Source organism: Siphateles boraxobius, unplaced genomic scaffold (genome assembly GCF_051911475.1).
Source record: "Siphateles boraxobius isolate OS27281-9 unplaced genomic scaffold, OSU_SipBor_1 13, whole genome shotgun sequence".
NCBI classification, from domain to species: Eukaryota; Metazoa; Chordata; class Actinopteri; order Cypriniformes; family Leuciscidae; genus Siphateles; species Siphateles boraxobius.
The window spans coordinates 19,437,666-19,455,447 of NW_027508733.1; the positions used below are offsets into that span (position 1 = coordinate 19,437,666).

Genomic DNA, 17,782 nt, shown 5'->3' on the forward strand with positions numbered 1-17,782 from the left:
TACACTAATTATATTCCATATGCTTTTCCGATCTCTTACGGAGATTTCAGATGACCCAACACCTATGAAGAGATGACGCCATCTCTTGTGAGGACTTCAGATGGTGCCAACTCTGAATCAACATGTACAACTGACAAATTTCTATAAATCGTAGTCATTATGATCACAAATTTTAATTGCTTTAATGAGCTCATTGTTTCTACCTAAATGAACACATGATTGATGTTAGCTAATTGCATGATTTGTATTGTCTTAGAACTGTACATTTCTGGCATATGGACATTTGACAGTCAACTCTGATAAGAGATTTCACTAAACTGTAATGTAGAGACATGCATTTTCTGTACAGCTGCTTTGAAACGGTATGTATTGTGAAAAGCACCCTACAAATAAATGAGAATTGGATTGAATATGGCTTGAGCAACCTGACTTGTCTTAAAAGGGGACTCTGATTACCTCCAATGATCTACTAATATTGTAAATCAAAGCGAGGAGGACATTGAAATGAGTCCTAGTCCCAGCTGGCACTGAATCTGTCCCCGGTGAGAGCAGGCATGTACGCGGGCAGGCAAAAGAGGCCAAGTGTATTGCTGGAGGAGTTATGACAGGGCCAGGGAACCTGTGAAGGATGTGGCACATCTGACTATGGCTCCAGCACCATCTGTCAGCCTGGCAAAATCACTCATAAGCAGGTTACAGCTATGGCCTCCTGCAAGCCCTCGCTGCCTCTTATCTACACCCTGAGTGACCCGGCAGAGGGCAGAGTGGGTATGGAAGGACATGCATGAATCATGATGCACGGTATTGCGGCGACCGCCTTCAGAAGCAAGACTTTAGAAGACACCACCATCAAGGAGGGGACATTAAAGGGTAAAAGATTTTTTTTTTAAACACATTTAAGGAACACAGATATTGTGGTAATCTGTTCTTTCTGCAAGGCAAAACCTTACACAAATAGCTTGTTAAATTGAAGGATTGCTAAAAGTAGAAAAGAAAGAAAATGCATTATTTATAAAAACATAATTGTTCTAAATCATAAACCAATCTTGGCAATCCAAAAAAAGTATTATAAGTGATACAGATCAGGTTCAGGCAGTGGTTTGAGTGTGCATTTGTAAAATAAAAAAATAAAACTGTTTGGGTTGAGTTAGTTTGTATGTGTGTTGGTTGATATCGGGACAGCTGGAGCCAATGGGCCATGGGAATACACTCATCATGAATATTCAGGCCCGGCCTCTGGAAGAAACAGCCGCCAGAGTGATGTCACATGTTCTAACAGTTGTGCAAGGCCACTTTCTGGGTCTGCTGGAGGATTGCATATCAAAGAGAGGGAAATGACAGATATATACTTGCAATGATCCTCTTTTGTTATTTTCTGTCATTTTGTGAAATTGTGAAAATAATGTGTGTTTTTTTTGCGCATTTGAAACCGCACATCCTACAATTAAATAATGCATCACAATAAAGTTAGCTTTCTTTTCCTTGAATAATATTTTCCATGTTCCATCTTTATGACGTGTCGGGAAATGTTGTACTGCGAGCCCCGGGGCAAGTTCCCAAATACTGTTTCGGGTTAAATAAAGTTCGAAAAACAACTTTTTCCCTTAAATATTACAACTATACTGTTCACTCCCATTACCAATGGGAATAAAGACAAATCCTCATTTGGCTGACCAGATGTTCCAACAGCCAGAAACAACTGTCTGTGAAACCTGCCGTTTCCTCAAGAGATGCTCAAAGATCACAGATGCATCATCTGTTCTCGACAACAGGAAAACAATGGCATATTTTTAAATACTCGAAAATGAAAGAATTAAAATAGCATTCAGTTTTACAGCAATGTAACAAAAATAAAAATGTAATGCTTATGAATACTTTCCTTTATGTTTAAAAAAATCTTCTTGCAGGACATGTGAAAAATAGAAAAGCATCAGGTTGTGTTTATTTTTACAGCAAATTCAGCTCAATTTTATTTCCCAGTTTTCTTCATGGTGTCCGAGTCATCAACGCAACATGAGCCAAATCTGTTTTCGGGAAACTTCTGTCATGGATGTGATGTAGAGCGCAAAGCAGATGGGATAGATTAATTAGCCAATGTATGTTTAAGAAGAAAGGTATTTATTTGCGTGAGTGGCCAGGGGCCGGAATTAAAAGACCTGAACAGAAATAAGGGACAGGCCAGTTGATCTTTTTGGGGATCTCTATGAAACAAGCGTTTTCACAAGCTAGGAGCTATCAAGTTGCAACTTAAAGTGGTTTCAGGGAAATCATAAATAAATAAGAATAAAATAGTCAATCTGGAGCAGAGGAAAGCTCTTTGTTTACTGGCTGCTCAGGGGACCTGAAACGGACCCTCTGAATAAATAAATACAACCGCTACAGGAAGTTCAGCTGCTTCCCCTTAGGTCCAGTTTAGTTTTATTAGCTACAGTCCTGTAAAGATACTAAACAGTGACTGGCTCCCCTCCTTTCTCTCTCAGTCCTGCACATGTACTTGTCCCACCGCATGCTCCAATACACCACTGCCCCGCTCAATGCAAGCCTGTAGAACTCATAAACATCCTCTCTCTGAAGAGACCTTCCAGACATACTTTCTCCAGGTGCAGTTCAAACAACAGCCAAATAATCAGCACTGGAGTATTGCTATCTTCACTTCTCTGTGTGGGCAGACCTGCTCAAAACATACAATTCTGTCATCATTTACTCACCCTCATGTCGGTCCAAACTAAAAGTCAAAAGGTGAAGAACATCCCAGCCAATCTTAAATGTAATGAAAGTGAACAAGAACTAGACCTCCAGAAGCTCCAAAATAGCCATAAAATTAGTCCATACAACTTGTGCACTATAGGACCTGTTACACTTGGTGTTAAGATGTGTTTCACAAGTAGATGAGGAAGACACATTCTCGGTTACACTAATCTGTCTCTTTTGCCCATTTTCAATCACTTGTGTCCTGATTTCTTCTAGATCTATGGGTGGGTAGATGTATGAGCATTTTCAGATATTTCAAACTAAAGAATGATATAAGCTTGTGTAATTTACAGATGAATGCGACCGGAGTTTCGGAAAAAATTACAGAGCAGCAGCTTTGGTTTCTACTCTGATAGAAGCAAAACCACAAGAAACATTGTGACTGCGTAGAAGAAGATTAAAAAGTTTTAGACCCCTTTTACACCTGTATTTAACATCGTCCACTTCAGATTGGCGTAAACGCTTCTTAACATCAAGTGTAAACAGGGCCATACACTTCAGTTCAAAGGCTTGGGGTCAGAAAGTCTCTTATGCTCACTAAAGATGCATTTATTTGATCAAAATGACCTAAATTTTTATCAAAATATTACCGCAATTTTAAATAAAATTAATCTTTTTGAAAATATCATTCTAATCATTCTAATAAGCTGGATTGTTGCTAAAGAAACATTTCTTATTGTCAGTGTTGAAAACAGTTGTGCTGCCCAATATGTTTTTGGAAACCGTGATACTTTTTTCAGGATTCTTTGATGACTAAAAAGTTCAAAAGAACAGCATTTATTTGAAACATTATATTGTCTTCACGGTCACTTTTAATCAATTTAATGCACCTTATAGGAAAAGGTATACATTTATTTTTCTTTTTTAAATGTACTATTTTATAGATACGACGTATAACAGGTTTCTACCAATACAATTTTTTTTTTTTTACAATATTTACTGTTAAATTGTTCAATAATATGTGTCCATGTACCTTGAATGTGGGGACAGGGAGAGGAACAAGAGGAGGACAGGTGTGTCAGTGCACCGGTGCCTTTTGAAGGAGGGCACTGGGTGAACAGCTTGCTCTCAGCAGGGGTCCTACAGAAGGAGCAGGTGAAAAGCTATCCCCCTGCACCTCTTTTACAGTGTCTACCTGACACCGCACTGAGCGAGGGGTGAGGAGAAGAGGAAATCAGCTGATGGAGTCGAGAGCGAAGACGCCATCTGGCAAAGGTTCCGGTGGCAAAACTCTGCAAGTTGGGAGAGAAGCCGTGCCATGGAAAGGTCAGGTGATAATGACGTCACTATCTTAAAGGATAAGGGGCTTAAATATACATATGCATAACGGTTTCACTTAAGAAAATAAGAAAAAGGACAGCTGGACTTGTTTCTTTTCTTAAGTTTCTTCTTTTCTCATCCTCTCCAGAAGTTTTAGGAAACTGGACATGAACTATTGTTCTCATTTGTACAGCGGGCAAAGTTCATTTATGCACCAGTAGGGGGTACCAAATGCCACAGCATGAAACATTCATATTTATAGACGACAAGGCCCAGACCAACCTGAGACACAAATTAGCTCTGGCCAGAGTGAGCAACTGCTCAACCAGAGATCTCCAGCTGGACTGGACACCGGTCCAGACTGACGTTTACAAGCTTCACTGGCTCTCACGTTTCATTGGTCTATTATTTAAGAAACCTTTTCTTTCTTCCCAAAAGTATTTCCTAATGTTAGCTCAGTAATGCAGAGTTTAGATCTTGCTTGAAAATGTCTGATCTAGACAGAGAGGCCAGTTTGCCTCCCACCCCCCACTCTCTGCTGGGACACCTAATCTGGTTCATTAATGCTCCCAGTCGACCATCAAGGCTGGTCTCCCACAGATAGCTCAGATTTCAGCCGTCAGTGGCGCACCTGTGCCATCACCTGCTCTGCACACGATTAGTACCGTTTTAAAACCAGTATGTACAGACATTATTACTTAAGGTGGGGTATTTTTCACCTCCTCAATGTTGGATAAAAAGGAACTGACGCTCAGCAACCAGGTGAATAGTGCACAGCCGAAATTGATAAGTTCTGAAAAATTTAGCAATTATTTACAGTGTCCAAGCAAACAGTACACATTCAGCAAGAGCCATAGGCGATACTGCCTAAAAAGGAGGAAAATCGCAATTTCGACTGATCACACCGATAGGCCCGTGATGAAGGTTTTGTACTAGGCCCTGGCTATTGGTAAAATATTCCAAGTAAATGGGTAAGAGAGAAAAAGAAGAGGATCTTTGTCAGGGGAAGCACATTTAGACACGGGAAGATGGAAACAATTAGAGTTAAATGGGACCTGAGTGTGCCAGCGGATGGCTTGGATTTGCAGTAAAGAGGATTCCGGCTGGGCTCATTGATTGCAAGAGGATGTCTCCACTTAAGAAGGCAATGCCCTCACCTTCTCCAGACCACACCGCAGCATTCAAACTCGGGGATAGTGGGTCACCCAAAAGCCGGATCATTGACCGGTCTACACTGCTACTTTACCCATGCAACTTTAAACATGATAAAATCTTGTTTTTTTTTAGGAAGATCCATTAGATTTAACAAATGTTTACACTACAAACAACTGGCCCAGCATCAAAACCTTGTTTGTAAGTGTGCCAGTTAAAGAAAAGGAGATTGTTCAAAGACATTACATGACAATCTGTGTCTTTTTGAGACTGGCACAGCCCAATGTGGCCTTGCTCATCTGGACAGATGGGAATCGTCGTTTGCTCTTTGCTATAAAAACAAATACCACTCAACTGCATTATGCACATATAGACTTGGCAAGCTCAAACTCTGTGTGAATGTGTGCAAAACTATACCTCGAAAGGTCCAACCAGGTCCAGTCCAAATGCTGTACTTATGAGAGCCATAACTTCAGCATATTCTAGCTCTCAACCCTGTGGCCTCCAGCGTGGCCCTTGCCAGACAGCAAGAGGACAATCGGCCCCCTCGCTGGCTTGTCCCTGCAAGCATCCCTTGGCTGCAAAGGGGGCAACAGAGTTCCTGGATGCATCAGGGCTACAGATGTGCTGCCAGCTTTGCCAGGGGTCACCTTGGAGAGGCCCGTGGCAGCTTGTCCCCTGGCTCCAGCTGGCTCTCACTTTAATCTGCTCAAAGGGGGGGGGGGGGGGGGGCAGGAATACGGCATCTCATACAGGATAACCCATGTGGATATAGCGTTAACCACTATTTGGTTTAGCACAAAAAATAAACTTGGATGCAAACTGTGTAAACCTAAATGAGACGCTTGCAGGGATGTTGGCCTCCAGAGATGCCCCCACCAGCTGTCAAGCCTCCCAAGAGTCATGGGGTCAGCAGCACCCCCTGTTGGAAGCATGTGTAACATGGCGACAGGCTCAGGGGGGTCACGAGGTGCCCTGCACCGGGCAGGCATAAGTAATTGGGCCTCCCTGCTAGGAAGGCACAGCTCTGAATCAATTTAATTAGATGGGTGGAGAGGGGTGAGTGGGACACAGTAAGTTTCAGTTTTTTAACCTGCAGGCAGCAAATAACATGTCCACTATTAGAAACCAATAAACCAAAAGCCTGTGCATTTCATTGAGATTTACACCATTAAAGTGTGTTGTTAAGAACAACGGAAAATGAACGTCTAAAAACCCCTTAACTGCAGTAAAATCACTAATGTACTGGGCTTTATTTTTTTTTTTAAATTGCCAGCAACATCATTGTAATGGTATATGTGATGATAGTTATTTTTGTCTGAAATTCATTCTCAATTTTTTTTATTTATATTACATTGTTCATTTTTAAAATGAGTTACTTGGAAATTAAAAATATTATATATATACACTCTAAAATATGCTGGGTTGTTTTAACCCAAATTTGGGTTAAATATGGACAAACCCAACTATTAGATTAAACATTTTATTTAAAAATTTAACCCAACGGCTAGGTTTGTCCAAATTTGACCCAAATTTGTGTTGAAACACACACACACACACACACACACACACACACACACACACACACACACACACAAACATACTTACTATATAATATATATAATTAAATAAATGTTTAAAATGAAACTTTTTTTGTAACATCAAATTCATTCCACAAAAAATACAGTGTCACTTGTGTAAATATCAGGTGGATAGTGGTACAGGTAGACTATGCACAAGTGACATATCTCTGACCTTATGAAAGTAGGCCAATTCTCTCATTATCTGGCAACAAGCAATGTTTTCCAGAGGTGATTGCAGTGGTGGTCTTATCATATTTAATCTCCTGATTTCACTGACATCTGTCCCTCTCTCTCTCACACGCAGGCACACTCTCTGTCCTCTGCATGTCCTGCCTCCATCAGCATCGTCACCCAACAAACACACTCATCTCTGATCATTCACTGAACCGTAATCTCGCCTAATCTAACTACATATTTTTAATGAATTAAGTGGCAATCTAGATTTTATTTTCAGTAACCATCCACTCATCTGATTGATCGTAAAAGCAGGCCTACATCAGACAGATGAGTTTTAAATTCCTATAAACACTTCTAACGGGTCATAATTAAACCAGGACACACAGGGACATTAAACTACAAAAAAAAGAAAAAAACAATAATTACAGTTTCGGGCTGAATTTAGTTAGCATATACACACTGACACTGTTGTTACACCCAACTTAACCAGCTGTGCATACTACAAATACAGTTCATATTTCAAGGTTTTGCTTGTCTAAGGCCAAACACAGGAAAAAGACCCTCACATGTTTTTGCCACAGCTTAAGTGGGAACATACAGTACTGGAATTTCATAAGCACAGAAAATGACCAATTCTGTATAGCGGACACCAGTATGGCACAATCAGAGCATTATGTGAACACATAGATGAACATTGAGAAACATTTAAAAATTTGTTGGATATTATAGTATTAGATAATATATGAATGAGATGATGTATAATTATATCATATTATTATTTTAGATTATTGTTATGTTTATATTATATGAATGCCATTCCATTAGATAAAATATTAAGCAAAGTGGTATTTAAAATTTAAATATAAAAATATAATTTTATATTTTAATTATGCTTATAATATATGAACGGCATTGCATTAAATTAAATATCAAACCAAGAGATATATTTAAAATAAAATTAAGAAATGGACAGAATACAAATGTTCAGACAATTGAAGCCAATTCATTCATTCCACAATCTAATTCATTGTGTTACAAAAACTTCCTTTCATTAACCCTTTGATGCACAACATGGGTCTAAATAGACCCGACTGAGTTTTAATTTTCTATATCTTTGCAAGAAATTAATTTCATCATTCAGTATTCCAGGTATTCCTCAATTAACTTGTTTTTGATCATCACAAATCCTTATTTTTATTTTTACTTTCTTACTTTTTGAATAAAAATAGTTTTTGTATCGCAACCCTTCTAATGCGCAACATGGGTCTAAAAAGACCCGTATTCATTTCCTATGTTATTTCAGTGATGGCTGAGTGTTTTCTTTGCTGAATCTTTAAAATATATGTATTTTATCATTTGTTATTCCAGGTATTCATTAAATATCTTGTTTTTGATTTCCACAAATCATTATGTTTATGTTTCCTTTCTTACTTTATAAACAAACACAGTTTTTGTATTTCTACATCAATTTTACATACACGGGTCTAAAATGACCGTATTCATTTCCTATGTTATTTCAGTCATGGCTGAGTGTTTCTTTGCTGAATCTTTAAAATATATGTATTTTATCATTTGTTATTACAGATATTCATTAAATATTTATATTTATGTTTCCTTTCTTACTTTATATACAAACACAGTTTTTGTATTTTTACAATGTCCTGTCCTCAATTTTACATATGACATTTGACATTTAACATTTAATTTTGAATTTAACAATACTATTACAACTTTACTTTCCTGTTATCTCTGTAAAGCTGCTTTGAAACAAACTGTATTGTAAAAGCGCTATATAAATAAAGATGACTTGACTTGACATACATGGGTCAAAAATGACCCATATAGAAACCTTTGATATTTGAACATATTTGCAAGTAGGAACATATTTACTGCATAAATACTATTACTATAGTATTACATAATACTATTCACCTGCCACACATTTCACAACTCAACACTGCTGCTTTTGTATATTTGATGCAAGTGTTATTTTATTTTAACCACAGAAAATATTTGATATTTTGTAAAAGATAACTGGACATAATATTTGAATATTAGGCTATGGTTACCTTGACCATGAAATCATAGTGAGAAATTACTTGTGAGAAAGAGAAACATTTCCAATACTATTAGCTAGCTAGCTGTTGACATATTCTATTCTAGCTAGCTAATGCTAGCTACACTAAAAAAAGATGGGTTTTTAAAGGGGAACTCAGCAACTCTAGCTATTTCTTCGCTGATTTTCACTTTTGTTGTCGCATGTTTTCTCAACGAGCTCCCCCTACAGCTGTGGGACGTATATTTCACAACAATGTTGTAAAAAAACTCACTTGCGGCACCCTCCTCCCCGTTTCTAAAGCTGCTCATGTGCATTTGTTATTATCGGAGCCGGCCAACTTTATCGTGTGGAGCTGTGTCTACCGAGGTGGGTAATACATCATACACATTGAGGGCGGCGTGTGGGTTTATGTCGAATTGCCATAAAGCAGTTTGTGTTTCTCGCTCGTTCTCGCTTCTCACAAGACTTCCTGTTTCCAACTTACTGGGACGTTAGTCCCCATGTTGCAAGGTTGGTTTTCCACCTAGGAACGTTGGGGGGAGCAGGGAAAGTCACCATTCTCACCAGAACATGTTATTAAACCATCCAAATGATTTCTAAACGGTTTTATTAAGTTGAAATAGTTGCCTATTTAAGCATATTTACATGTAATAGGCCTAAAAGTTCTATTAAGAACCGTATAGTCTTTTTAATAAGCCATTATGCTGAAATCGTTAGATGTGTTAAGAGTTTAGGGTCCTTTTTTTCCCGTCTTTTTGATTTTAAAATCTGTAACTGTCAAAGCCACCTGAAATAACATAGGAAATGAATACGGTCATTTTAGACCCGTGTATGTAAAATTGATGTAGAAATACAAAAACTGTGTTTGTTTATAAAGTAAGAAAGGAAACATAAACATAATGATTTGTGGAAATCAAAAACAAGATATTTAATCAATACCTGGAATAACAAATGAAAAAATACATATATTTTAAAGATTCAGCAAAGAAACATTCAGCCATGACTGAAATAATATAGGAAATGAATATGGGTCTTTTTAGATGTTGCGCATTAGAAGGGGTATCCATAGCTTGCGCATCAAAGGTTAAAAAAAGAAAAGAAAAGAAAACCATAAAAAAGTGAAGTATATAAAACATTCTGGGGTTTAATTTCAGGCAAAAACATTTCAAAAAAAAAATTCTGAAGGTTTTAAATACAAATATAATATAATAAATACTAGATTTTTGGTTTTATTGTGACATTTTACGGTTGTCTAATATTAGAGAAACAGGTCCATAGTTTCTTTATCCACTAAAAATCACACTGAAAAAAAAAAAAAAAAAAGGCTTGGAAAAGTGAAGTTAGATCTAAATAAAAAAAAATACACTTGCATTTCTTTGCAAATGCCACTTGGAATGATCAAATGCAACGGAATTAATACATTTTTAAGTGTGGCTTAAGTGTCCAAATATGTTTTGGTGCCACTGTTTATTTCAGTATGATTGCTAACATGATAAATGTCGATGGCAGGTACTTGATGACTCATTTTAGTCAATTTCAAGACATTTTAGTCCGATAAGCAAACATCACGCACTGTGACTTCTACAACGAAAGGTGTGGTTCAGTGGATAAAAACTAGTCATAAATCAAATAATTGAATGTTTGGAGATCACTTCGTCAGATATTTTGGAGCAGGTGAGTGTGGTGGTGTTGTTAGAGACTAGAAGGGATAATAGCTCTGGCCGTGATCCAGTGATACCAGTGAAGCCCCGCACCCACAAATAGTACCCATGTTCCCCCTTCAATTGGCGACTTACACCTTTTTTTGGCAGCAAGACGGTGGGTGGCTGGAGACCAAGATGAGGGCTATGGAGAAAAAAAACAGTTCTCACCCCCCTAACACACACACACACACACGTACACACAGATACAGACGCAAAAATACCCCTCCAAATACCAGATGGTGTTTTTGGAATCTGTTTCCTTGTTGTTTTTTTTCATGACAAAAAAAAAAAAGACAACTCCCTAAGAACACGCATTCTTCATACTTGGGTACGGAGCCATACAATTGCGTTCATGGAAAGACAAGTATCAAGTGAGACATGACAGCGAAAACTTTATAAACAAACTGATAATTGAGGCTTGGAGAACAAGAAAAGACAAGTAGAAAAAAAGTGCGCCAAACTGCAAAGATGAGATACTTTGGTTCAGGCCATAATTGGCAAATAAATGGCTGAGTGCCATGGCACAGTCCATACCTGGTTTAGAAACTCCTCAGAGACATCCTCAAGAGCTGATATCAACCTTTTGAATACATCAAGCCTGTATTAAGCATATGAAAAAGAACTGAAAAGGAGTTCAGCACTGAAAAAGTCACTGGATTTAGTTACATCACGCATAATTGAGTATAAATTACATAAAACCAAACAGTTGCCATAGAACCATGTTTGGTTCCCCAAGAAGCTCTCAACGAGAACTTCTTAAAAGAAAAAAATTTTCTTAGTGTGAACAATCTTTTTTTTTTACTATAAAGTACCTTTTGTGCAATGGAAAGGTCCAACGGATGTTTAAGGTTCTTCATAGAACCACAGATGCCAATAAAAAGTCTTTATAGAATTTTTAGAAGTGTACCTAAACTCTTTAAAAGAAGCATCTGAAGCGAGGATCTTCATTCTTATTGTCCCAAACAAGGCAAGAAAAAGGCACCAGACTGGCCCAAAGACCCAGCTGTCTTGGCCAGTAGCCATAGATCTCTAGGGAGAGAAAAAGAGAGGGGCAGATAGAGAGCGAGAGAGTACGAGAAAAGCGAGGGACCCGGGCGAAAGAGCGACAGAGAAGGGGAGGGGGCTGCCCTGCCGAGAGTGGCGTTCCACACAGAGCCATGCCAGGAATAGAAAAGGGTCCTTTTTCTCACATAGCGACCCCTAACCCCCACTAGACAGCAGGGATTTCACACGCATCTCTTCCACACAATTGATCCTTTCATTCCACAGCATAGACACACAGACACAGGCTTAGATCGAAAAGAGGGGGAGGTAGGGAAGGTATAAGGGAGACAACAGGATGAACCGTCTCACAAACAGCTTTGATAGCATCAGGTCAGATATAGACGAACACAGACACTTTGCGTGTATGGGGAGGACTGTTTTACGGCAGTAGGGCCAAATCGTCCTTAACGCTAGCTCTACATGCTTAGAAAAGGCCATTTGGCCTTGGCAAGGGTAAAGGTGTCACATAGCAGTGACAACCCGGCCACTGGGAGCAGCCATCAACCTGTCTGCGTCGCTATAATGGAGAAATGTGGCACATTACACACTTAATATGCATAATGTGTATAATAGTTTTCAGTGCAAAAAGCTTAAACATTTATTCTAATTATACAAATTACATACATGAGATTAATTATATTTAATTATATTTATGATAGCATATATATATATATATATATATATATATATATATATATATATATATATATATATATATATATACATACTGTGTATATATATATATATATATATATATATATATAGCATAAGCTGCTCTTAAAATAGTCATTAATGTAATTTCTTCAAAAACTTTTGTCAGAAAGTATGTCGGTCTCAAAAGGAACAACAGTGGAAATCCAACATGAAGCACCTATTTTTGAAAAACATTGCAAAACGGTCCAGCATATTTGATAAGACACAAAGGTTTCTCAGTTAATACCTTGAACTGACTCCAAATTCAGCTTCCTTTACTTCCTCTGTTGTTTTCATTTTCCTTTTTTTTTTTTTTTTAACCACGGAGCCACATCCAAATCTGATCCACGTTTCTTCGCATCTTTTGATGGAAAGCCAACAAAACAATCGTGTGCCAAGTGCGAGCTTGAGAGAATGCTAAAATATACCTGTCAATAATATCAGAGCCCATCAATGCATTCATTTATTCCAACACGCGTTTCACAGCTTCTGGCAGTTTTAAATTTGGGGGTGGGGGGGGGGGGGGGGATATATGCATAAATGAAAACAAGTAACAAAATAAGCTCTTGGAACTGGGCATGAAACACTAGGCTCATGAAGCAGATATACATCACATTACAAAAGAGGCAAAGACACCCTCAGGCACATTTTCTACAAAAGACATTAAACATATGAACGGATATTAGAGACTTTGCTTAAGTCAAGCAGAAACTCTCCAGAGTTAAAAAAACTACTTCGAAATCAGAATTCTTTATAATGCAAGTCTGCCTACTGAGTTACAAAAAATATATTATAGAGTGTTTTGGTCTCTCGCTCTCTCTCTCTCTCCATATATATATATATATATATTTATATATATATATGTATGTGTGCGTGTGTGTGTGTGTGTGTGTGTGTGTGTGTGTGTGTGTGTGTGTGTGTGTGTGTGTGTGTGTGTGTGTGTGTGTGTGTGTGTGTGTCTGTGTGTGTGTATGCACACATTTTAAGTGAAAAAAACAAACATTTGCTGGGGCTAAATTGCTTTTTTAAAGGCGCTGCTCTGTCACCCATTGACAAATTAATTCTGACTCCATCAGGTGGGCGGTGAGTCATTCAGGGCTGGTAAAGCGAAGCACATTAACAGATTGAGAGTCACTGAACGCTCAGTGTGTGCCCTGAGCACCAGCCCTGCTCTGGAGGTCTGAGCGAGTGGGATAGAGAAGCTGCTCCCTCGCTTCAGGGCTCGGCCTGGAAGTCCCAGTGCAGAGACACTGAGAGAGCATGCGGTGCTCAGGAAGTTCAAGCAGACAATTTTAATCCTCCAATTTCCTCCACTCTAATCATTTCTCCGTAGTCCACGGTGGAGGCCAAATTAGAAACATCTTCCACTCCGACATAACGCACACTACCCAGACAACAGGCGGCAAAAATGGGACGTTGTGTAAAACAAAGTGCCACAATAGATTTGTGTCAGGTTTTGTCATGTGGCGTTAGCGCTTTAAAGCATTGTTAAATTACAAAGTGTGTGTAATAAAATAAAACTGCTTTACTAAATAACCTAAAAGTAGGCCTACTTTTTTATTGAACTACTTTTTAAAATTAACTCCAGCTGTGAGTTTTTCTAACAATCTGGGTTGCTTATTTCACTGATGGATTATTATTCACCATTATAAAACAGAAGAACACTTCCAATACTTTAAAATACACAAATAAATGACAAAAATGTGCTTGCAGAATTGATTTATCAGTATTTTATTTGAAAAGTAAAAAAATAAAGGCAAAAAGACGCAATTACTAATCATCAAGAGTCCTATCAAAAGATATAATAATCTAAATCCAATATAAGATATAATCGCAAATTCATGAATAATTTATTTTCCATTATATACACTCAAGGTCGCCTTAAGACCGTAATTAACAAGTATTACATAAGCTGGATGAAATTATATCGCATTATAATTATAAGGTCCTATTCAAAAGCTTCTTCAATATATTGCAATAACCCAGAACATATTTAAACGGCACATGTGAAGAGAATTAACACGGAGGGCTTATTAAACCTGACAGTGTTTCTGTCTCTCTTTTAACCTAATTTGATCTGTGACGTTAGCGCTGCGGGCAGCGTTTTCATGTGGACCCTTACAGCAGCGATCATATAATGATTTTATGCCCTCGCCCTGTTCCCTCCGACTCTCACCCTCAAATTTTGTCCCTCTCGGGGGTGTCTGCTCACTGACAAGCAGATTAGAGAAGTGCCAATTGTACAGAGGATAAAATCCCATTAGCCCCTTAGGTGGTAAGGGATCCCATCACAGCAGCATTAGTGCATTGGTGAGTGGACATCACACCAGATCTGGTCCGCTTCTCTGCCCCAAAAGCTCAAGCAACGCAGGAGAACAAGCAGTGTTAATTGCAGCGGGTATTTTAAAATAATGTCTACGTGCATTAAAGAAGCTTTATAAAGGATATGGATGAATACACTTAAGTGAGGATGTCGGTGTTGCTCGCTCTTCAATTATCCACATTTTATGAGTAATTGCCACTGAGAAACTAAACATGTTCTGACAATCCAACTGTGACATTGAACTTATAGATGCACAAATAAATAGCTATGTTAAATTTAATAAAAGTTTACATTTACTATAAAGGTAAACAAAGAGCAGCGTATTGGTTGTCTGGATGTTTCAGGCATTACTGGTCAAGTAAAAGTAGAAAAGGGCAAAGAAAGGGATGGCTGTGGAGCATTAAACTACAATTCATTATTGTTTATTTTTTTACTTTCAATGTTTGTATCTTTCCTTTTATCCCTCTAAAAAATACATAAAACAACCATGTGAACTAATGAAAAATTACTAAACCAAGTATTTATTTCACCAAATCAAAATGTTAAATGCTAATTTTAAGAGTAATATCAGAATGGGATTTTTATTTAAAGAAAAATAATAGTTTAAACAAGGTGAGCAACTATTTTTTTAAATAATATTAAATCCTATTTTATATAAATAGGATTTTTTTTGTGTGTGTGTGTCTGTGTGTGTGTGTGTGTGTGTGTGTGTGCGTACAAATGTTACATTTAAAATCAGCATTACTAATTACTGGAAATACAATATGGCAGATACAAACGCATTCAAAATCTTCTGATCTAAACTTGGCCACATGTTGCATTAGGAAAACATTAGTGCTTTAACTAATGACAATTTGAATATGTAAAGTATATTTCAAATGCACACAATATTTTTGCAAAAACATTTATCAAATGTGAATTTAGAATTTGTGGAAATTCGATTTCAGATTTTCAATCTATATCAAGCCACAGAAAAAAAACACTAACATTTTAATATTCTTAATACAATTCAGGTATTAAAAACCTTAATGTGCACTATATTGAGATTTGCAAACCAACAAATAAATTAAAAAATGTTCAGTTGTCATTAAATTGCATATTAAGACCAGCACAACAGAAGTAATGTCACACATCTCTATTCTCCGTTATCTTGGCAAGCCAAATTAATAAAATATTAAAGGAAGTGCAATTTATAATCAACATAGAAAAAAAATGCATACAAACTCATCAGCAAAATCAAAATTTAAAAACTCAAAAATCAGAACTAAATCTAACAAATTACAGACAAAAAAAGTCCCCAAGCAGTTGCACAGGCTCACATTCCTGCGGTGCCTCGACTTGACGTGCATCGCGGAGACGGATTCGTGCACATTACCACCCTCAACTTCACCGAAACTGCAACGATCCCATTAAGCCCTCCACCCAGATACCAGAATGTAACATTTCTCTTCCTCTAATCTGGGCGCTCAAGTAGTTCCCCATAAAGGCGGTAAAAGAAACATGTACTCCAGTTTCTCTCTCACCAACTTTCCTCAGCAGTGTCATACAGAGAGACAAGCTTGTGTGACCCGGCTGAGGGGGAAAGTGGAAGGAGGGGGAGACACAGTTTGAGATCTGAAGTTTATGCTCCCCTAACTGGCAAATAATACAGTTACTGTTCCCGTGTAACACAACTACCTAGTGTATAAGTTGGCAAAGGAGTGTCTGCAACAAAAAAAACAAGTTCTTTCAGACACCATAAAGGTTTGTTCAAAAAACAGCAATTATAATAACGAAGGCATTAATGCTGTTTAAGTTCAAGCAGGGCTAATGAATCATTGCCTAATGAACCCTAGACACTCTGAAAAAGCCTTTCATGTACCCGACGCGGCTCATTTGTATAACTGCCGGCCACAATAGACTATTGTGAATCCCTACCCCTCCTCATCTTGCTGCGATCTACAAACCAGACTTTTTTTTTCCTCTCCCACTTCCACCTCTCTTCATTGCTGGTGGAGCGACAGTTATGTCAAAGGTTGTCTGGCCTCACTGACCACAACAAGCAAGTTAATCTGCCCCGGCACAGAGTCCGTCTTGTCCCAGAACACTTTGGAGTTTTTTTTTCCCTCTCCCCTCTTCATGCTTTAATTGCAGCGACGGAGTGTCATAGCCGAGGAGCGGAGCACCGACTGAGCACAGAGCGACCGACTGCGTGCACCACAAAACCTCAGTGTAAACAAGGGATTAAAAGAATCGATGCAAGACCTGTCCTGTTTCTCCTTCTTTGGACTCCTGCGCAAAACTTTTCTGTCAAGTGAAAGCGGAACATGCTGAGGAAGAAAAAAAAACACACGAGACGTCTCGTTTGCGGATACGGACTGACAGCAGAAAAGTAATGAATGAATGAATGAGAAATGTCACAAAAGTGACAAAAGAGCTTTTGTTTTCGACGAGGATATATTTTTCCGTACTCAAGTATATAAAAAAAATGGAGTCAATTGTTATCTGACATCTTTAAAAAAGTGAACAATAAAAGAGGAGTACATTAAAGAGCACACAAAGAAGACAAATGTGACAGGAGCCACAGAGGAGCTATTGTGTGGAACAAAACTACAATAAAAAAAAACTAATTGCCACCAACTGGACAAAAAAGGAAGAGAGGAGTTTCAAAAAACAAAGTGTGTTCTGAGCGCATAAAAACGAAGGAGGGAAGTTTTTCTTAAAAAAAAAGAAAAAGGTAAAAGAAAGGTTTGGTCGCTGCCAACTTACCATCCACCAAGTCCTGGCCGAGATGTCGTAGCAGAGCTGCCATTTGATGGAGCCTTCCGAGGTTTTAGCTGCCATTACGCTGTCAGCAAGCTTCATCTGATGCTAGTGCACTCACCGGAGATAAGACACCTAATTGAGAAAACATTTGCACTGGCATGTTGGGCAACATGTAGCCCACTCCATACCATATGGAATCATGGGTAAAAAAAATCCTTGACAATGAACCAATCTCACGCAGACCCCGTGGCAAGGTGAGCGGCAGTCATCTGCTCACAAAGCGAGCTGTCCT

At 38.2% G+C, this 17,782-nt stretch overlaps 1 protein-coding gene across 9 annotated transcripts in view; it reads right to left on the reverse strand.

Moving 5' to 3' along the window:
- Positions 1–17,782, reverse strand: part of nfia (nuclear factor I/A) — a 169,532-nt gene that overhangs the window by 145,840 nt on the left and 5,910 nt on the right. For 2 of the 9 annotated variants that reach the window (XM_077226361.1, XM_077226373.1), the window contains exon 1: positions 17,494–17,700. The exons of 5 other annotated variants lie outside the window; for them this stretch is intronic. In XM_077226361.1, coding sequence (XP_077082476.1) covers positions 17,494–17,589 — 96 coding nt within the window. In that variant the 5' untranslated portion in view covers positions 17,590–17,700. Of the gene's footprint in view, positions 1–17,493; positions 17,701–17,782 lie in introns of those variants that run through there. 2 more of the 9 variants (XM_077226368.1, XM_077226370.1) reach the window with 2 other exon arrangements.